This window comes from Trichomycterus rosablanca, chromosome 6 (assembly GCF_030014385.1).
Source record: "Trichomycterus rosablanca isolate fTriRos1 chromosome 6, fTriRos1.hap1, whole genome shotgun sequence".
Classification (NCBI taxonomy): domain Eukaryota; kingdom Metazoa; phylum Chordata; class Actinopteri; order Siluriformes; family Trichomycteridae; genus Trichomycterus; species Trichomycterus rosablanca.
This window is the reverse complement of record NC_085993.1, coordinates 44,271,269-44,294,515: the sequence shown is the minus strand read 5'-3', so window position 1 is coordinate 44,294,515 and position 23,247 is coordinate 44,271,269. Positions and strand designations below refer to the sequence as shown.

The window sequence follows — 23,247 nt, the reverse complement described above, 5'->3', positions numbered from 1 at the left end:
TAAAAGGGGAACCAACTTTATAATAATACCCTTGGTTTTGAATGTGGTTTAGGTGTCAGATGCAAAAACAATTTGTTTATGAATGCCAATAAGAAATTATTTAACCCATTAAATGTGCTTTCTGTAAAGTGTTTTTTGTGCTTGGTGCATCTTAAGCTACATGATATACACTGATCAGCCATAACATTAAAACCACCTCCTTGTTTCTACACTCACTGTCAATTTTATCAGCTCCACTTACCATATAGAAGCACTTTGTAGCTCTACAATTACTGACTGTAGTCTATCTGTTTTTCTACATACTTTTGTAGCCTGCTTTCACCCTGTGCTTTAATGATCAGGACCCCCACAGGACCACTACAGATTAGGTATTATTTAGGTGGTGGATCATTATCAGCACTGCAGTTACAATGACATGGTGGTGGTGTGTTAGTGAGTGTTGTGCTGGTATGAGTGGATCAGAAACAGCAACACTGCTGAAGTGAACCTAGTTGGTTCACCTTGTAGATGTAAAGTCAGAGACGATCGCTCATCTATTGCTGCTGTTTGAGTTGGTCATCTTGTAGACCTTCATCAGTGGTCACAGGACGCTGCCCACAGGGCGCTGTTGGCTGGATATATTTTTGGTTGGTGGACTATTCTCAGTCCAGCAGTGACAGTGAGGTGTTTAAAAACTCCATCAGCATTGTCTTGTCTTATTCACTCATACCAGCACAACACACACTAACACACCACCACCATGTCAGTGTCACTGCAGTGCTGAGAATGATCCACCACCCAAATAATACCTGCTCTGTAGTGGTCCTGTGGGGGTCCTGACCATTGAAGAACAGCATAAAAGGGGGCTAACAAAGCATGCAGAGAAACAGATGGACTAATTCTACAGTAATTGTAGAACTACAAAGTGCTTCTATATGGTAAGTGGAGCTGATAAACTGGACAGTGAGTGTAGAAACAAGGAGGTGGTTTTAATGTTATGGCTGATCGGTGTATTTCAGTTTAACACCATGGACCCAGGAAAAGTAATCCAAAACAAATAAATAATCTAAATGACTTGTTAACCTAGATATTCTCTTGGTCTGTTTCTTCAAAATTAAAGTGTCTGTGTAAATGTAAATGTGGAAAGCTGTACATGAATTTTAAATGGAAGATTTAATATAGTTTAAGTGTAACATACATGTGAGATGTAATGGTATAAACTAGCTCCAAAATGATCATGTAAATCTACAGTATATTTGCACTCAAGTTACGATGGCTTAACTCAATGTGACCACAAACTGTGGACAAATTTTGGCTACTCATTAAAAAACAAAAATAATTTTTGATTAGTCAGACTAAAGTTAATAACTGAAGCCTCGGGACAAATACGGGAAAGTTCTGTCTTTCTAAATGTTCTGTCTGACTTCCTTCCAGTGTTGCAAAACTACATTGGCAAGCTCCCTCTATCACATGCACATAAATACGTCATTTACATTAACACACTCACACACACACCCCTCAGAATTTTATGAAGTAAGATAAGCACGGTGCTGTGGTTAAAACAGCTGAAGACAGAAGGATAAGACAAAAGGAAACAAACAGAAGAGAAAGAAGAAGACAACGAGAAGGCAAGAGATTACTATTTCTTTGATTTTAGTTTTTAATTTAGCAAGTGCCAAAATATTTGGAAATTAATGGCTCATTATTATTTTTAGTTTTTGCATGTATTGATATTGATTGGCTAAAGAATGTGTCATCACTAGTGTAAAAATTACAGCAGTTTGAAGTGATGCAGATATTTCTTTATAACCTTTGAGCCCACATTTTGCCTTTATGATCTCTATTACAATTTACCTTTTTGCATATACTTTGGGCAGCTGTTGGATCCATTCAGGTGTAATTCTTCCCCTCTAATCAATGTTCCTCATTGGAATGTTAAAGAATTCTGCTTAATGTTAAACATTTTTGACAGCGTGGGTAAAATATTTCTTTTAGCACTTTTGGGGGGTTGGGGTCCTAAATTATAAAACTTGACCTTCCACATGAACAACTGACAGATCCTAACGTTATGCAAAGCCAGTAAATGGATTATGTTTATTTATTATTTTTACATCAGTATATCGGGGGACGTTTTGAGCATATCTGATGTACCCCCTCCCTCTCTCTCTCTCGTAGAAAGAAAAAGCAGATAATAAGAAAATTACATAATACAAGGAAATAGTCAGGGTTAACTGTGTTTGTTTATTAGGATTTTAACATCATGTTTTACACTTACATTCATGTTACATTCATGACAAGAACGGTAGTTACTCATCACACAAGGTTCATCAGTTCACACACAAGGGTATATTGAACACAGTCATGGACAATGTAGTGTTTCCAAATCACCTCACTTGCATGGACTGTGGGAGAAACCCGGAGCACCCAGAGTAAACCCACGCAGACACTGGGAGAACATGCAAACTCCAAACAGAAAGGACCCAGACCGCCCCACCTGGGGATCGAACCCAGGATCTTCTTTCTGTGAGGCGACAGTGCTACCCACGTAGCCACCATGCCTCCCTAACTGTGTTTGAGTTACAGATTGTTTTTTAGGTGGTATATGGTAATTGATTTTGCCTTTCTAAAGTAATAACACCTTTTGAGAAAAAGATGATCGTTCTGATACTAATTGTGATTTATAAATACAAATACTGAACTAAAAAGAACATACATTTCATCTTTAATTAAGCAAATTATTTGATAAAGGCTTAGCTTTATCCTAAACTTCTGGGGCGGCACTGTTGCCTCACAGCAAGAAGGTCCTGGGTTTGATCCCCAGGTGGAGCAGGCCGGGTCTTTTCTGTGTGGAGTTTCTCCTCATGTCTGCTTGGGTTTCTTCCCACAATCCAAAGACGTGCAAGTGAGGTTAATTGGAGGTACAAAATTGTCCATGACTGTGTTTGACAATAAACCGATGAGTAATTACCGTTCCTGTCACGAATGAAACCAAAGTGTGTGAAATCCTAATAAATAATTAAATAATACTACACTTCTGAAATGTTAACCATTACCTTTTCTTCTGTTCCACCAGGATGTTGCTAAATAACACAGACCTTTACAGCAATGACTCATTTTCCTGTGCCTCACCATCAGTGGAAGGCTACCGTTACTTTGGCGTGCTGTGGGGATCCATCGTGACTATAGTAGGAACAATAGGCAATGTTTTGACTGTTCTTGCCTTTGCCACTGATGTCCGTCTGAGAACACGCTTTAATGTCCTAATTGTAAACCTGGCTCTGGCTGATATCCTATACTGCACCATTCTGCAGCCGGTCAGCGTGGACTCCTACCTGCATTTGCGATGGAGGGGCGGGGCTACCTGGTGTCAGATGTTTGGGCTTCTCCTTTTCTTGTCAAACAGCGTGTCCATAATCACACTGTGTCTGATTGCAGCAAGCCGCTACATGGTCGTCGCTCATCGTACTTCGCGAGTGGCCAGTCTTTTGCTGTCTCGTCGTGGTGTAGCTGTGCTTCTCATCAGCTCTTGGGCACTGGGGCTGGCCAGTTTTGCCCCTTTATGGCCTGTGTATGTGTTTGCACCACAGGTCTGCACCTGTAGCTTCCACCGCATTAAAGGCCGCCCCTACACCACTGTGCTTCTTTTTGTTTACTTCTTCCTCGGGCTAGGCTTTGTGGGACTTTTCTACTTGCTTATCTACCGCAAGGTGCGAGTGGCTTCTAAGGCGCTGATCAAATACAGGCCAAGCCAACGCTCATCAAGACGCAAGCAGGTTGAAGCTGAAGGAACAGACGGTGATGACAGTGGTATTGTAATCGGGACTGCCGCAACTCAAAGCACTGAAGTTAGTGAACAAGCACCAGAGATAGACAACATCGAGGCCAGTGTAAATGAACAGTCTCAGACAGATTCCACCAACACCCCAGCCACTCAGCAGACCAAGTTTATAAGTAAGGAAGCATCAGATGGATCGAGGGATTCACCTAAAGTTACTGCTCCCGCTTCAAGTAAAGCTTCAAAACCAGCATCTAGTTCAGGTGAAGACAACGAGTTTAAACGTGTAACCCGGATGTGTTTCACTGTATTTCTGTGCTTCGTTGGGTGCTTTGCACCTTTTCTGCTCCTGAACATAGCGGACAAGAAAAGCCGAGCTCCACAGGTGGTCCATATGTTCTGTGCTAATCTCACATGGCTTAACAGTTGCATCAACCCCTTGCTGTACGCAGCAATGAACCGCCAATTTAGTCAGGCCTACCAAGACCTGCTGTCCAGAGCTTTATGGCCAGTAACACACTTATGGAGAAGAAAATGATAACTGGACAATTAGTTAATGCAGCATAATTCTGGAGTAAATCATACCAGATCATGCTGGATTACTGTGAAGAAGCAGAATGCCTTTACTAACCTCTTATCCACAACACTGTGGCAGACTTTACTCCAATTTTCATTGACATGGCTGCCACTGTTGTGTCTTGTATGTTTGCACAGCAAAGCTTACAAATAATAAAAATTTTCTTTTGAAACAATTTTAACAATTACAATTTACACAGAATAATAAACAAATCCTGAACGAATGCCCAAAGTACAACAGTGAGAGACAAAGACTGCACATGCCAAAAAGGGTGGCACAGTGGCTCTGTGGGTAGCACTGTCACCTCACAGCAAGAAGGTCATGGGTTCGATCCCCAAGTGGGGCGGTCCAGGACCTTTCTGTGTGGAGTTTGCATGTTCTCTCCGTGTCTCCCCGGAGCTCCGATTTCCTCCCACAGTCCAGACATGCAAGTGAGGTGAATTGGAGATACAAAATTGTCCATGACTGTGTTTGACATTAAAACTTGTGAACTGATGAATCTTGTGTAATGAGTATCTACCGTTTCTGTCATGAATGTTACCAAAGTGTGTAAAAACATGTCATTAAAATCTTAATAAAAAAAACGTGCCAAAAAACATAAAAAACCCTCACCAAAGATAAAACAGAAATAATTCTTAAGACTGAATGCTTACATATGATACAAGACCAATAAAACAAACTGAAAAAATGGTTCCTGCCATAAATATCACACATGTGAAAACGTGGCGTTACAAAAACATACATAGAAAAATATTTTAAATACCAAAATATATATTATTGGTTATATAATATGCAAATTAGAGCCGCTCAGGTGGTCAAGCGGTAAAGTACACTAGCGCACCAGAGTTGGGGTTTCGAATACATCGTATCGAATCTCAGCTCTGCCTTCTGACTGGGTTGGGTGGCTGCATGAACAACAAACAACATGGCTGTTGTTCATGGGTTAGGGGAAAAGAAAAAAATGGGATCATAGGTCCTCATAACTGGTGCAACTGCGGCCCCTGCTGGCTGACTGATGGCGCCTGCACAGGGCTGAGGAATAATGCTGATGGGGGTGTGGCCCTCCGTACACAGTACCCGTCGGTGTATGAACTCGACTCGTGCAGGTGAAAAATGCAGTCTGTACTGACTGTACGTGCTGGAGGGGGCGCATGTTAGTTGAGAGGCGTCCTTAGTCAGCAGTGAAGGGTCGAATCAGTATAGAGGACGCATTTAGGGTAATTGGACACGACTAGATTAGGGGAGAAAATAGAAAATTTAAAAAAAAATGCAAATTAGAAATGTTCTTATGTAATAACAATATTCTAAGGAATTTATGAAAGCTTGAATTTATAAAAGTTAATTACATTTACATTTAATTCACTAATTTAAACTGTGATTATCACTTTTTTGTGTTGCTGTTGTGGGAATTGTGTACTGTGTAAATTGTATAGTAAATTGTCATTTTACGTTCTCCTAGACAATTAACCTAATCGAATGATCCTTATTTACCTTTAAGTCATTGAGACATTCTCACCAGTGTGTATTTTAAATTGAAATGCAATTCTTGTGTCTGTCTGTTTTGTTTAATAATAATGCATATGTGTTTACCATGTGTATTTGTATGTGTAGAATAATATATTTGTGTTTTTTTAATGCCTTTGTTTTGAACCAAGAATACCTCTGTTTCAGTACCAGAATACCTCTGCATAGATAACATACAGTAGCTATAAAAATAAATATGCATTTAAAAAATGCCATTATGTTCTCCTGGCATTACTATCAGACTGGCTATGTAACTGCTAATGACATTAGCTCGCATTTGTCAACAATAGAAGTATCGGCTTTTAGTCTATTAATGATTCCTCATACATACACATGTTGCTATATATGGTGCAGAGGTGCCACACGTGCCATTATGATAATGTGTTCATTTCTAAATTTCACAACCTGGGTAATGTGTCAATGCTGTCAACACCAGAGTTGATCCTGTTTTTCTGCATTGCCATAGAGGAAGTAGCGCATATGAACAAAACCTGGGTCACTGCCTGTAAGCTGAAGAAAGTGAACTGGGTTATAAATTAAGCATATAGATGGGGGCAAATGTAAACACCTGTTATTTATAGGCTTTTTCAAAGCTGAACTGAGTTACAGTTGCATTATTTAGTATGATGTTAAAAACATACACCGATTAGGCATAACATCTTTTTCTGCAAAAACAGCCCTGTAACTGTAATGCACTGTGTATTCCGACACCTTTCTATCAGAACCAGCATTAACCAGCAATTTGAGCTACAGTGGCTCGTCTGCTGGATCGGACCACACAGGCCAGCCTTCACTCCCCACGTGCATCAATGAGCCTTGCCTGCCCATGACCCGGTCGCCAGTTTACCACTGTTCCTTCCTTGGACTACTTTTGATAGATACTGACCACTGCTGACCGGGAACACCCCACAAGAGCTGCAGGTTTGGAGATTCTCTGACCCAGTTGTCTAGCCATCACAATTTGGCCCTTGTCAAACTCGCTCAAATTCTTATGCTCGCCCATTTTTCCTGCTTCTAACATCAACTTTGAGGATAAAATGTTCACATGCTGCCTTATATTTCCCACCCACTAACAGGTGCCGTGATGAAGATATAATCAGTGTTACTCACTTCACCTGTCAGTGGTCATAATGTTATGCCTAATGTGTGTGTTTCAAATATATATTTGTCCGCCTTTGCAAAGAAGTTAAAACTGGATTGAAAAACATCCAGTAATGTATTGTTAGCAATAGAAGTTGCACAATGTAATAAATGTCAATAATTTATGCTTTTTCATCTTTTTCATGGATGCCAGTAGTTTGGAACTAACTGTAAATAGCCCATATAGGTTAGTCCCCACCAAAAGACAATAAAAAAACCACATTGGTTAGGAATTTAATTCAAACAAATTTATCAAATAGAACAAATCTGTTTAGTAAAGTATATGCAACTCATGCTGACTTCACATCTCAAAATCGCACAGCCCTTGTCCTCCCACATTGGTAGCTGTGGTGTGTCTGGAGAACAAGGTAGTGGTTGGAAAGTGTCAAGAAGTAAGATAACAGAGTATAGGATACATAAAAGTATAGATAAAGTAATACAATCATCTTAAAAGGTGCATTTAGAAAGTAGTTCACAGAAATAGTGATCTAATGTTTTACAAACAGAACAGGAAAAACACTACATTCAACTTAAACAGACTTAAATTCAGTTTCCTTACACAATTAACCTAATTTCATTTATTAGTAAGGATAGTTAAAATTTTTAAGAAAGTGCTTGGTTGGCTGACATCACAAAATAATCTATATAATAAATTATTTATTTCAGTTTTATCACCCACTTCATCCTGGTTAGGGTTGCAGTGGGCCCGATTAAACACTGGGTGCAAGTCAGGGAAACCCCGAACTGAGCCAATTGTGTTTGTGTGTACGGCCGGCCAGCCGATACAACCATTGGGATTCAAACCTAAATCTCAGCAGTTGTTTACATTTACATTTTCGCCATTTAGCAGACGCTTTTATCCAAAGCGACTTACAATTATGACTGAACACAAGTTTTAGTTTACTAAGATTACTAGTCCGGTGCCTTAACCATTGAGCTATCACTGCCCATTGTTTGGCTGGCATAATGAACAGCTGCGCCATTCGGGAAAGGACAAAGAAGAAGGCTTTTACATTCTGCTCTAGGGCATAATAAAAGTGCTGAGACATTCAGCCCTAAAACTGAGTCAATCATTTCACATATTCATTTAAAATGAATCCCTCCGATTATACAGTTGTAATAAAAACTGTGACAAAAGAGGCATGTAACCTTTAGACCGTTGCGCAAGAGCAAAATATAATGGTTTTAAATATGAGACTCTACTGATTTGCAAACGCAACGCTTCCCTGATAAAAAAGCTTTAAGATCCGCTCAGGTGGCGCAGCGGTAAAATACGCTAGCACACCAGAGCTAGGATTTCAAATACATTGTATCAAATCTCAGCTCTGCCATCCAGCTGGGCTGGGCGGCTATATGAACGCTTGGCTGTTGTTCATCCAGGGAACAGAGCCGGATAGGGACCTCATAACTGATGCAATTATGATCTCTGCTGGCTGACAGATGGTGTCTGCACAGAGTAGAGGAATAAAGCTGATCAGGGTGTGGCTCTCCATGCACAAGGCTGATCTGCATATGAACTCGCTTCATTTTTATTTCATAATAAATAATAAAAAATATATATTCTGTGTTTAGTTAGTTAGATAGTCTTGTTATTTTTAAGATCTAAATGTGTGACAAATGTGCAAAAATAGGAGGGGGCAAATACTTGTTTATAGCACTCTATCTCTGACTGTACACTTTCAAATCGCACCAATAAGGAAGGTGGGTCTATTACAGTTACCAGTAAGTGCAAAAAGTACATGCAAAGTCACTAAGGAGCAAGGAAAGTACTAAAATGTGCAGGACAGGAGAAATCCATGATTGAAATGGCTAAGGCTGAATTTACATATACAGTATTTTATAGTTTCTGCACCCATGTCACCATGGTAGATTAGTTTACACTGCATTGCATCCCAGTAGCAATGCTTTCTGCACATTATTCTACATGTCGCACACAAGTCAGCATAGTACAATCAGTTGTGGAAACCAACGTTGTATATTCTACCAACCAATGTTTAAAAAATATGTATAGATGATGAGCTCTGGCTATTACACAGTAAATCTATTAATTTATGACATGTGACCATTAGTAAAGCCAAAATGACTTTAATTATTGCAGGTCACTGTAACGCAGAAGATTGTCATTGCCCTCTACACCACAAGAGAGAGCCTAGAATATTAAGTGAGCAGCTAATTTAATCTACCCATTGACATTTAAATAAATACAAATCTAAGCAAATAAAACCTGCAAACCTGCCTATCCAATTTGTGTTGGAATGTGAAGTGTTAAAAAAGCCCCTCTGTCTCCCTAATAGAATGTTGCTGCCTCTGCTGTTGCTGAAAAGAGTGTTGCTGATTGGTGGTCCAGCATAAATTTACAGAGGACCAAGCAATAATAATTCGGTGAGTGACCATTTTAAATGAATGGGCTTTGTTATTGCTAACTTTGACACACACAGTGCACACAGAGTGTGTGTGATGATGTGATGATTTGTAAGGAGGATTTGCATTTTGCTAAAGAAATTAACTATTTTGTTCAGATGACCCACACTATGTTATTTGCTTTCTGTATTTCTAAGTCTGAACTATCATTTTAATTATTTTGTTTCTTAACTTCTGCATTAATTTAAGAGAGAAAAGAGTAAACTAGGCTGGATTTTACTCAGACAGGGGAAGGGCAGATCAGAGTCTCGTTTGCTACTGTCATAACGTAGGCTGATCATCTACAGGCTTAAAATGATTGCTCAATCACAGGTCTGAAAATTAAACAAATGCAAATACAATTGCACTCCAGTTACATATTACAGGTCTATAATATAAAAAGAAAGTGCAGGATTTAGTTTCAGATTTTTCTGCAGACTGCTTACTAAATCCTGTTGTACTGTTTCCCAGAACTTACACTGTACATATGCCAGCTTTAACATTGCTGTTGCTTATGCGATGCAAAGGTATCATGTTTAAATCCTGCCTGATAAACAGAATTTATGAATGTTGTTGTATTAATGAGCTGAATATCTAGAAAGCTAAACATTTAAAAATGAACTTCCTCATTATCACTAAACAATGCAGTTAGTCAGTTCAGGCATCGTCTCGTAACAAGAATTCTGAGGTCAGTGTGAATGGACAGAGGACAGCTCTAGAGGAGAAAGGTCAAGGTCAAAGATGTCTGGGTCTAATCCAGAGCATGGCTCATCCCAGCCAGGATATCTGGATCAGTAAGAAACTCATGCAGCATAGGAAGACTGGCTTCTGGAGAAAGTGCTTCTGGAAGGTACATCAGTAAATTGGGGAAACCCTTCAGAGGAGTATCATTATAACTATCTAAATCTGGCTGATGGACTGTGATGTCTAAAAAATCTTCTGAAACACCATCGGTATAGCTGGAGAGCATAGGTGATCTTTCTTGCAGTATTAGCACTTCATTTATATCAGGAGGAGGGTCTGTGTGAGAGAGAGAGAGAGAGAGAGAGAGAGAGAGAGAGTGAGAGTGAGAGTGAGAGAGAGAGAGAGAGAGAGAGAGAGAGAGAGAGAGAGAGAGAGAGAAATTTGAATGTAAGTAGTATAAATTGAATGAATTCCACAAATACAATATTTACAGTGTTGTTGAAGATATCCACTGATCAGCAACAGCATTAAAACCACTGACAGGTGAAGTGAATTACATTGGCTATCACACTTTAAAGGCACCATCAAGGGATGGGAAACAGTAGGCAACAAGTGAGCAGTCAGTTGTTGATGTGTTGGAAGCAATAAAAATTGGCAAGCATAAGCATCTAAGTGTCACTGGAAGCATCTCTAAAACAACAGGTCTGTTCTGGATTGTTCCCGGTTGCACGCAGGTTAATGGTTAGTGCCAAAAGTGTTCCAAAGAAGGCCAACCAATAAACCAGCATCAGGGTCAGTCTGATGCCACAGAGAAGCTACTGTAGCACAAAGTTCATGCTGGCTGTGACCCGAGTGCCAACACTGACGAATACAATGGCCATGTGAGCAAGGGGGACCTGGTCTGATGAACTTTTATTTTTTTTACATCGTGTGAATGGCCAGGAGAGTAAGCATCACTCACATGGGTAAGAGATGGCACCAGGATGTACAATGGGAAGAGTATAAAGCTTAGGGCAATGTTCTGCTGGATAACCTTGAGTCCTGGCATCATGCGTGTGTTATGTAACACACACCTCGCACCTAAGCGTCTGCTAAATGCTGAAAATGTAAATGTAAATGTTGCTGCAGACACTGTACACCCCTTCAGGGCAACAGTATTCCCCAATAACAGTGGCCTCTTTCAGAGACAATTTGAGAAACATGACAGAGTTTAAGGTGTTGATTTGACTTCCAAATTTCACTAATCTTAACTGAGCATCTATGAGATGTGCTGGACAAACAACTCCAATCCATGGACTTGAAACTTTAAATGAGTTAAACGATCTGCTGCCAACATTTTGTTGCCTTTGGAGCTGTTTTGGTGGAATGAGCAGGACCTACACAATACTAGGCAGGTAGTTTGAATGTTGTGGCTGATTGGTGTATTGTCCACAACAAGCTGATTGAATTTTAGGATAAAAAAATGTAAATAAAATTAGTAAGATTAGGGCAAGACCGATATCATGTGTCAGATTTCAATGTTTTAAAGAGTTTATCTAATATTTTTCTGATAAAACTGTGTCAGACTCCCATAAAGTCAAATGTTAGTTAGTTTTAGTTAAATAAGGCTACACTACTATGATTGTAAATGATGTCTAAACGTCACAAGGCCTTAAAATAGTACTAAACAAGCCAATAAATACATTTCTTACATAACCATGAATATAATAAACCTCACAATGCTTAATTATAAATTAAGCAATTAATTTATATGGGCGCCATAATTAAAGATTGTTAACTAGAGCCCTATAGTTGACCACAGTATGTTGTGTGAAGTAGACCTACATATTTAAGAATAACACATTGTTTAATATGTTTTAATAAAAAAATACTAAAACATCTCCATACTGTGGCCGCACAAAGACTGAGACCACTAATGATATACAGTAGACCCTTGACTTACGAATTTAATTGGTTCCAACGGGCTGTTCTTAAGTCAAAATGTTAGTTAGTTAAACCTATTTTTCTCATAAGAAATAATAGAATTAATCCGTGCCAGACCTCCCAAACCACCCCCCTTACCTAAACTTTCTAATGTCTTAAATGGTCTTTTTTGTTATAAATACAAGTATATTTTCCCTTAAATCTTACATTATTATACATTACATAGAATAGACATTCCTGTAATAAACAATAATAAACAACAATACACAGTAGTACTGTACTGTACATAAAAAAACACACATTACATTTCAGTACAGTGTGTTTGCTGTACCATATACCATAATACATTTCCTTCTTTTTTCAATAGTAATAGATTTAGTAATAGATAGTAGTAGATTTTTTCATTTTCTCAACACTAAGCTTTCTCTGCACCTTGTTTGGGGCCAATTTGATATATATATACAGGGGTTGGACAAAATAACTGAAACACCTGTCATTTTAGTTTGGGAGGATTCATGGCTAAATTGGACCAGTCTGGTGGCCAATCTTCATTAATTGCACATTGCACCAGTAAGAGCAGAGTGTGAAGGTTCAATTACCAGGGTAAGAGCACAGTTTTGCTCAAAATATTGCAATGCACACAACATTATGGGTGACATACCAGAGTTCAAAAGAGGACAAATTGTTGGTGCACGGCTTGCTGGCGCATCTGTGACCAAGACAGCAAGTCTTTGTGATGTATCAAGAGCCACGGTATCCAGGGTAATGTCAGCATACCACCAAGAAGGACAAACCACATCCAACAGGATTAACTGTGGACGCAAGAGGAAGCTGTCTGAAAGGGATGTTCGGGTGCTAACCCGGATTGTATCCAAAAAACATAAAACCACGGCTGCCCAAATCACGGCAGAATTAAATGTGCACCTCAACTCTCCTGTTTCCACCAGAACTGTCCGTCGGGAGCTCCACAGGGTCAATATACACGGCCGGGCTGCTATAGCCAAACCTTTGGTCACTCGTGCCAATGCCAAACGTCGGTTTCAATGGTGCAAGGAGCGCAAATCTTGGGCTGTGGACAATGTGAAACATGTATTGTTCTCTGATGAGTCCACCTTTACTGTTTTCCCCACATCCGGGAGAGTTACGGTGTGGAGAAGCCCCAAAGAAGCGTACCACCCAGACTGTTGCATGCCCAGAGTGAAGCATGGGGGTGGATCAGTGATGGTTTGGGCTGCCATATCATGGCATTCCCTTGGCCCAATACTTGTGCTAGATGGGCGCGTCACTGCCAAGGACTACCGAACCATTCTGGAGGACCATGTGCATCCAATGGCGGTGCCGTGTATCAGGCTGACAATGCACCAATACACACAGCAAGACTGGTGAAAGATTGGTTTGATGAACATAAAAGTGAAGTTGAACATCTCCCATGGCCTGCACAGTCACCAGATCTAAATATTATTGAGCCACTTTGGGGTGTTTTGGAGAAGCGAGTCAGGAAATGTTTTCCTCCACCAGCATCACGTAGTGACCTGGCCACTATCCTGCAAGAAGAATGGCTTAAAATCCCTCTGACCACTGTGCAGGACTTGTATATGTCATTTCCAAGACGAATTGACGCTGTATTGGCCGCAAAAGGAGGCCCTACACCATACTAATAAATTATTGTGGTCTAAAACCAGGTGTTTCAGTTATTTTGTCCAACCCCTGTATATATATATATACAGTGTATCACAAAAGTGAGTACACCCCTCACATTTCTGCAGATATTTAAGTATATCTTTTCATGGGACAACACTGACAAAATGACACTTTGACACAATGAAAAGTAGTCTGTGTGCAGCTTATATAACAGTGTAAATTGATTCTTCCCTCAAAATAACTCAATATACAGCCATTAATATCTAAACCACCGGCAACAAAAGTGAGTACACCCCTAAGAGACTACACCCCTAAATGTCCAAATTGAGCACTGCTTGTCATTTTCCCTCCAAAATGTCATGTGACTCGTTAGTGTTACTAGGTCTCAGGTGTGCATAGGGAGCAGGTGTTCAATTTAGTAGTACAGCTCTCACACTCTCTCATACTGGTCACTGAAAGTTCCAACATGGCACCTCATGGCAAAGAACTCTCTGAGGATCTTAAAAGACGAATTGTTGCGCTACATGAAGATGGCCAAGGTTACAAGAAGATTGCCAACACCCTGAAACTGAGCTGCAGCACAGTGGCCAAGATCATCCAGCGTTTTAAAAGAGCAGGATCCACTCAGAACAGACCTCGCGTTGGTCGTCCAAAGAAGCTGAGTGCACGTGCTTAGCGTCACATCCAACTGCTGTCTTTGAAAGATAGGCGCAGGAGTGCTGTCAGCATTGCTGCAGAGATTGAAAAGGTGGGGGGTCAGCCTGTCAGTGCTCAGACCATACGCCGCACACTACATCAAATTGGTCTGCATGGCTGTCACCCCAGAAGGAAGCCTCTTCTGAAGTCTCTACACAAGAAAGCCCACAAACAGTTTGCTGAAGACATGTCAACAAAGGACATGGATTACTGGAACCATGTCCTATGGTCTGATGAGACCAAGATTAATTTGTTTGGTTCAGATGGTCTCAAGCATGTGTGGCGGCAATCAGGTGAGGAGTACAAAAATAAGTGTGTCATGCCTACAGTCAAGCATGGTGGTGGGAATGCCATGGTCTGGGGCTGCATGAGTGCAGCAGGTGTTGGGGAGTTACATTTCATTGAGGGACACATGAACTCCAATATGTACTGTGAAATACTGAAGCAGAGCATGATCCCCTCCCTCCGGAAACTGGGTCGCAGGGCAGTGTTCCAGCATGATAATGACCCCAAACACACCTCTAAGACGACCACTGCTTTATTGAAGAGGCTGAGGGTAAAGGTGATGGACTGGCCAAGCATGTCTCCAGACCTAAACCCAATAGAACATCTTTGGGGCATCCTCAAGCGGAAGGTGGAGGAGCGCGAAGTCTCGAATATCCGCCAGCTCCGTGATGTCGTCATGGAGGAGTGGAAAAGCATTCCAGTGGCAACCTGTGAAGCTCTGGTAAACTCCATGCCCAGGAGAGTTAAGGCAGTTCTGGGAAATAATGGTGGCCACACAAAATATTGACACTTCAGGAACTTTCACTAAGGGGTGTACTCACTTTTGTTGCCGGTGGTTTAGACATTAATGGCTGTATATTGAGTTATTTTGAGGGAAGAATACATTTACACTGTTATATAAGCTGCACACAGACTACTTTTCATTGTGTCAAAGTGTCATTTTGTCAGTGTTGTCCCATGAAAAGATATACTTAAATATCTGCAGAAATGTGAGGGGTGTACTCACTTTTGTGATACACTGTATATATATATAGAGAGAGAGAGAGAGAGGTCTGAGTCAACTTGTTCGTTTCATTCGCATGCAAATTTTGGTTCATAATCCGAAATTTGTTCGGACGTTAAGTTGAAAAAATCGCTCATAACCCAAAATGTTCATATGGTAAACGGTTCATAAGTCAAGGGTCTACTGTAGCAATATAGTTATATTTGTAAAAATATTCTGGAAAAGTTGAGACATTTTGTAAATTACGATAAAAAACAGAATCTCTTATTTATTATCTTTAACCTTTATTACAATTTAAAATATTTCCAATAAAAGAAAGAAAATATTTTTAATGTTTTCATTTACCAACTTATTAAAACGTAATTTCTGATTCTGGATAATGGGTTTGCTAATAGACTTGAGGAACATTAGTATTGGCTGATATCGGTCAGGACCTAGTGTAAACATTGTTAAACAAATTCCACTGAAAAGTCTGAGATGAAACTCATGCTGAGCGGCAATGACAGAAAGAAAGGATTCCTAATCAGGCAACACAAAAGAGGATTGGTAAAAGTGCTGAACTACGTTATGTACTTCCAGATTGTGATTACCAGGTGGACACAAAATAAAAAATGAAGGAGATTAATGAAAGGTTGAACTGAAATTAATTAGTAAGACACAGAATGACCCCACTAAACAATGAACATGAAGGACAGCAATTAAAGCACAACACCGAGTTATTAGCCAGAGGTAGTGGATCATAGTAGTGGTGCATCTGAGTGATTATTAATGTAACTGTGAGGCTTGACTCACCAGTGGGCTGAGCACACAGATCAGGGACGGGCCCATCAGGCGCGCTAGTAGACCCATTCCTGTTGCAACAACAATGGGCCATTTACTGAGCCACTAACACTTACAGAATCATCTTAAGTTATACAACTACAATTTACACTAATTACAAAAATCTTGTGGCCATTCTGAGCATATATTTACACACTTGGCAGAACATTTATTAACTGCTACCATACGTCATTTTAAATTGTAATATTCATTAGATTAGTATTGCCAGAAAGCAAGTCACGATTTTAATACAACTTACATGCAACCAACATTTGTTTTAATTGCTAAAAAATTGCTATCATTATTTAGTCATACACATTTTGTGGCATTAAAAGCAGCAAGACAGTAATTTGTCACATTTATATATTTCAGATTATAAAACAATTTTAATGTCAGACAAAGATAACTCAAGTAAACACAAACTGCTTTTTAGAATGATAATTTGTGGTGAAGTAAATGTCTGCTGTTCAGTCCTACCTGGCCTTATTTGAAAAAGTACTTGCCCCTTAGTTTAACATCTTAAAAAGTTAATGTCACTAGCCACACCTAAGCATGATTTGCAATGTCAGATCTGTTGAATCTAAACATCACTTAAATAGAAGTGTTTGATTGCAGTTGTTACTGACAAAGGTGGCACAAGCATTTACTAGATTTAGGGGGGCATTTACTTTTTTGCTAGGACAGTTGTAGCCTAGCGGTTAAGGTACTGGACTAGTAATCGAAAGGTCACTGGTTGAAGCCCCACCACTGCCAGGTTGCCACTGCTGGGCCCTAAAGCAAGGCCCTTAACCCTCAATTGCTTAGATAATATACAGTATACTGTCACAGTACTGTAAGTCGCTTTGGATAAAAGCATCTGCTAAATGCTGAAAATGTAAATGGGTGAGTTTTCGAACAAATCTTTATCCTCAAACAATTTTACTTGTGTTGTCTTTATTCTATCTTTATTCTATATTACAATTAGTTGGAAAATCTGAAACATTTAAATGTGACAAATGAGCAAAAATAGAAATCGCGTGGGGGCAAATACTTTTTAACAGCACTGCAAACAAGAAAGGTTTATGCACATGACAAATAGTTTAGAATTTATTCCTGCTATTATATACTATATGGATGAAAGAATTGGGACCTTGCTTTTTGCAATAGGGTTCAGTAATGCTGGAATAAAAAGGGTCTTTCTCAAACTGTTCCTATAAAGTCCAAAATGTGTTGGTATGATGGGGCATAGTCCAACCACTGAAAAACTACCCATAGCATTATCCATCATTCACCAGACTTTACAGTTGGCACAATGTAGTCAGGCAAGTAACATTCTCCTGGTATTGACCACAGCCAGACTTTGTCATTAGACTGCCAGATATTGAAGCATGATTCATCACTCCACAGAACACATTTCCACTGCTCCAGAGTCTAGTGGAGAAGTGCTTTACACCACCTGATGCCGGGCATTGTGCTTGGTGATGTAAGACTTGCATGCAGCTGTTTGGTCATGGAAACCCATGCCATGAAGCTCCCGGTGCACAGTTTCTGTGCTGATGTTAATGCCAGATGAGGTTTGGATCTCCCTATGACCCATTCTTTCACAAATGTTTGTAAAGGCAGACTGAATGGCTAAGTGCTTGATTTCACACAGGTGGCAATGGAAATAAATCAAACACCTAAATTCAGTGATTAGGAGGTGTGTCCCAGTACTTTTGTCCATATAGTGCATTGCTCATTAAGTTTGTGATCTAAGTCCCAAATAGCTAAATATGAACACATACTACATATGTTATCATCAGCATTTACTTCTAAATAAATCCACAGAGCAAGCAAAATGCCAAATGCACGCAGCAAGCTAGACAGCAACTTCACTATACAATGCTTAACCATTGCATCAAATGGTTGATATTTAAATTTATAGTGCTTTATAAATGTTTTGATTAGTTTTGTCATTTTTTCCTTTTCTCCCAGACTATTCATATTTAATTACCCAGCAGTATCTTTCCTACACAGATACAGGCCCCTGCGTTGACCACGGAGAACTGTACCTAACACACGCCCAGTTGGCACTTTTTTTCACCTGCCCAAAACTGGTTCATACAGAGCACAGTATCATGAAGACTCACTAATCATTATTCCACCATCTCTGTACAGGCACATTCAGCCAGCCAGCCGGTAATTAAAAAGCCACTGGCCTAGCGCATTCTATCTTTGCACTACCCAAGTGCCCTGTATAAATTGTATGAATTTTGACCTGGCAGATTGTCAAATTCATTCATTTTCTGTGTGTATGTGTTTTAATCATTCAATCCCAAATAAAGAAGAGTTGCAGGATGCATTGCATTAAAATCCTTGGGTGTAATTGAGTGTAAGGTTATCCAAACGTTTCATTTGAAAGCACAGAAGAATAACGAGTGGAATAACATTATCCTTAATGTGCAAATGCTCTTCATGATAATGAATTGCTTTAGCACAGCTGCCAACCTTGAGTACTATATTAACTAAACTTAATGACTAAATGAACCAGAATTTTGGCATTCACAGTGAAACATAAGTGGGGCACTTAAAGCATCCGCAGCAGCAGCAAGCACACTGATAGGTCAGAGCAATTAGATTGCAATGCGCCATGCTGGATTGATAACTTAGTGTAAATACACTGTGCTGCACTAAAACAGTGGTCTCTGTATTGATGTTAGCTTTTAAATAAATTAGTTTCTTTTTTATGCATTTAACTCCCTTTTTCTCCCTTGCTGGGGACCCCGACGGCGTCCGTGGAGGGTGTACATTTGTGTGACACACATTCCCTGTACACATGTACATAGTCCACCGATCCCTTCTTATTCAGAAAGTGCGCGTTGAGGTCGGCTTCGCATATGGAGAGCCACGCCCCGATCTCTGCGCTCCTCCACTTTCTGTACAGACGCCCTGGGCAACCAAGGTCCTTACACAGGGTTGATAACCCCACCCCCTGGTCTGATTTTTCCCAACCAAGTATACTGGAAGCCAATTTTGTCTGCTGCAGGCATTAGCCTGCTAGAGGGCACCCAGCCAACCGGTAACAGAGTCAAGATTCAAACCCAGGAGTTCAGAATCTCGGCGCTGGTGTGCTAGCGGATTATCTCGCTCCGCCACCTGGGCACCCTTAAATAAATGAGTTGTTCTAAAAATTAATCAAAATACTGCAGGGCCACTGGCTTACCCAGTATTTGCACTAGCAGGTGACCATCACTGACATTGCTCAAGGTTTGTCCCTTTTCGGCATGCAGTGAGAGCCTACTGTTGCTGCTTGTGTTGCAGTGTCTAGTAAATGCTTGTATCAAAAAGGTATCTATTGTATGCACTTAATTCTATGTTTCTGCATTTTAATTTCTAATAGTACAGTCATGGTACATCTAGGCTATGTCATCACTCTGCTCTACCCCTTGCACTCCATGTTAAAATGTCCTATATGCTCCTAATATTTGGATTACGTACTATTAATATGAGTATTTAATACATGGCCAAGTAAGAAAAGAAATTTCAGAAGCAACACTTACTCTTTTGATACGAAGACCAGTTTGGTTTTAATGTATTTTATATAAGGACTCTCCTCTGCAACAAACAGAAACAAAAAATATCAGTGATTGCTTTCTATTACCCATACACACACAAATATGCATTTTAACCCATTTAATACAATGTAAGGTCTTTTTTATGCATTTCTCTCCCCTTTTTCTCCCTTTTAGCACATCCAATTGCCCGATTGCGTCATGCTTCCTCTCCACCAATGCAGATCCCCGCTCTGATTCAGGAGAACAAAGCTAACCCATGCCCCCTCCGACACGTGGCCAGCAGCCGTATGCATTTTATCACCTACACTTTGACGAGTGCAAGGCGGATCAGCACTGTGTACAAAGAGACACACCCTGACAGCACTCTTTTCCCATCTCTGTGCAGGCGCCATCAATCAGCCAGCAGAGGTCGTAACTGCATTAGTTATGAGAGAGTCCCTCTCTGGCTTTTAATATCCCACCCCTATCTGAACAACAGGCCAATCGTTGTTCATGTGGCTGCTCAGCCCAGCCAGCAGTCAGAGCTGAGACTCGATACGGTGTATTCGAGATCCCAGATCTGGTTCCAGAATGTGTTTTTACCACTGTGCCATCTGAGCGGCCCAATTTAAGTTTTTTAATATAAAAATATGAAGTGATTCTGCCCCCTATCCCCTAAGCTCAGGTTTAATTGTTGCCGATATTTATGTTTAATGAACTGAACCAAAATACTTTTTTGTTGTAGGATTTCCACATATCTACCAGACATTACAAAGAAGTCCTTGAGAAAATACAGGTCTAGACTGGTTTTCCTTCCTCCTAGCTGTTACATTTTTGACACCCCCAAAAGTCCTTAACACTTAAGGTGTTTTCACATCTGCAAATTAAATCAGACCCAGGTTCTTTTTTCCATCTTGGTGTGATTCATTTGAGTAGGTGTGAACACACTAATAGCACTTGGATGTAGACCAAAACAACTGCACCAAGATCCTTGAAAGGAAGTGGCCTCGGTCCAGTACCAAACAACCTCTGGAGCAGTTCGTCTGACTTGAGAACGTGGTCTGACCTCGATCTGACCCAAATAGCATGTTTGTATGTTGTACATTGTCAAAGTCTAAAGCAGTACAGCATTTTCAGCACTCTGCTGATGTAGATTAGCTTGGTATATTGCCACAGCTATAAACAAATACCATCTCTGCTGTTGCTCCATGTTTACTTGTGCTTCAGACACATATGACCAATAAGTAGAGTAAACGTTCTCACATAGTTTGTTGTGATGCACTTTGGTGCTTTTGGATTTGTCTCTGTGTGACATGAAACTAAACTATGGAGAAAACGCTCCAAGTTAATGAACTCATCAAATGATTTCGACCAGAGCAACGTTTTTTTTTATTACTTACAAAAATGTCTAGAATCTACAAAAACTGTTGTTAAAAATTAAGTAAAAGAGGAACAACAGTGATACTTTTGGATAGTATTTGTTGAAAAAAAGTAAATATCTGTAAAGCCAAAACTGTAAAATGTCCATCCCACTGAATGACATGTCAACACCGTATGCATAAAGACCAGACGCTGAGCTGCTTACCTCCAGTCTTTTCGTTGTAATACTTGCCGAATGCCTGATCTTTAGAGATGTTTGGGTAGAGAAATGTAAGTGGGTACACGGGTGCGTTCTCTGCCTCCATGATCTGAAAGTTACGTAGGATCTCTGGTAAAGGAATCTGCTTGAGGTCCACACTGGTGAACGGCTGCACTGTTCGCACGTTGGGTTTCCCTACACTCAGAGCAGAAACAAGCCTGAAGTTAAGTGTGTGTGAATCAGTCTGAGAAAACAGAAACACTGGGTGTGTTCGAAAACCTAGTGAGCTGCCTTGCTGTCTTACTGCCCACATAGGCAGCTGCCTAAGTAGAGAGGATTCTATTGTCACTGACTTATAAGGCAGGTTTATTCGATAAATAAATGACACTTGTGCAAGTTCATACAAATTAAAAATCAATAATCATTTATTTACATTTGAAAATGTTCGTTTCTCCACACCGTCCACCATATTTATATTTTTTTCTGTGAGAAAAGTTGTGCCGCACTGAATGCTGGGATTGCCTCCACCGCTAAGGCAGCATTGGATGCTCACTCGTTCTTGAGTCAAAATACCGTTGAAGTTTTAAGATACCTTACTAGTGAACAGCCTCCTTCTCTGGAGCGCGCATAGGATGACGTAAAATGCTGTCTATGTAGAGAGCTCACTAGATTTTCTTACACACCCACTGTGTATATGTGTGTGTGTAGGAGTGTGAGAGCGTACCATTGTTGGAGTACTCCACCCAGCTGAATGTGATGCCACCATCCCTGATGCTCTCACTGAAGCGCAGGAGAAAAGTGCCATTCTGCTTCTTCTTTAACAGGACCTTCTCCTTTCCCTTACTAACAAAACCCATTATAGACCTGCACACATGTTATGAGTATGGACACAATCATAATTCTGTGAGCACAGCCAGATTTCATCCGACTTCCTTCAGAGATTTAGTTTAAAATACAGCACATACATACACACTTACCCATCATTCCACAAGTCTGGAAGGTATTGCTTCACCAAGTTAAGAATGCCATCCAGCCACACCCAGAGGGTAAAATTTGTGTCCTGGATATTCTCCTACAAAGCAGGAATGCAGAGTCAATTTTTTACATTTGGACGGGAATTTTAAATATCTTTTGCAACTGTTTATTTTCTGTGATTAAATGACAGGGACACATACTCGTTTGTCCAATTTTTTTTAGAATAATGAGCTCATTTATGCTTGTTTGTCACTGTTTAAAAAATCTGCTGGGTCAAAATATACATACAGCACACCTTATATTGGCCATACACCGATCAACCATAACATTAAAACCACCTCCTTGTTTCTACAATTACTGTCCATTTTATCAGCTCCACTGACCATATAGAAGCACTTTGTAGTTCTACAATTACTGACTGTAGTCCATCTGTTTCTCTGCATGCTTTGTTAGCCCCCTTTCATGCTGTCCTTCAATGGTCAGGACTCTCCCAGGACCCTTACAGAGTAGGTATTATTTGGGTGGTGGATCATTCTCAGCCCTGCAGTGACACTGACATGGTGGTGGTGTGTTAGTGTGTGTTGTGCTGGTATGAGTGGATAAGACACAGCGATGCTGATGGAGTTTTTAAACACCTCACTGTCACTGCTGGACTGCTGGACTGGTCCACCAACCAAAAATGTCTAGCCAACAGCACCCCGTGGGCAGCATCCTGTGACCACTGATGAAGATGACCAACTCAAACAGCAGCAACAGATCAGCCATCATCTCTGACTTTACATCTTCAAGGTGGACCACCTAGGTAGGAGTGTCTAATAGAGTGGACAGTGAGTGGACACGGTATTTAAAAACTCCAGCAGCGCTGCTGTGTCTGATCCACTCATACCAGCACAACACACACTAACACACCACCACCATGTCAGTGTCACTGCAGTGCTGAGTATGATCCACCACCTAAATAATACCTGCTCTGTGGGGGTCCTGACCATTAAAGAACAACATGAAAGGGGGCTA

General features: G+C 40.3%; 2 protein-coding genes across 2 annotated transcripts in view; one reads left to right on the top strand and one right to left on the bottom strand.

Moving 5' to 3' along the window:
- The first annotated feature begins 3,053 nt into the window (after window positions 1-3,053).
- On the top strand, window positions 3,054-4,328 carry gpr84 (G protein-coupled receptor 84). Its single transcript, XM_062997960.1, has one exon. The coding sequence runs from the start codon at window positions 3,054-3,056 to the stop codon at window positions 4,290-4,292; it is 1,239 nt and encodes a 412-aa protein (XP_062854030.1). The 3' UTR covers window positions 4,293-4,328.
- Window positions 4,329-7,213: 2,885 nt separating this feature from the next.
- The window catches only part of stat2 (signal transducer and activator of transcription 2), a 35,172-nt gene continuing 19,138 nt past the window's right edge, over window positions 7,214-23,247 (bottom strand). The window contains exons 19-24 of the mRNA XM_062997959.1: window positions 22,236-22,330; window positions 21,983-22,122; window positions 21,265-21,453; window positions 19,686-19,740; window positions 16,141-16,199; window positions 7,214-10,415 (exon numbers count right to left, since the gene is read on the bottom strand). Coding sequence (XP_062854029.1) covers window positions 10,147-10,415; window positions 16,141-16,199; window positions 19,686-19,740; window positions 21,265-21,453; window positions 21,983-22,122; window positions 22,236-22,330 — 807 coding nt within the window. The 3' untranslated portion in view covers window positions 7,214-10,146. The remainder of the gene's footprint in view (window positions 10,416-16,140; window positions 16,200-19,685; window positions 19,741-21,264; window positions 21,454-21,982; window positions 22,123-22,235; window positions 22,331-23,247) is intronic.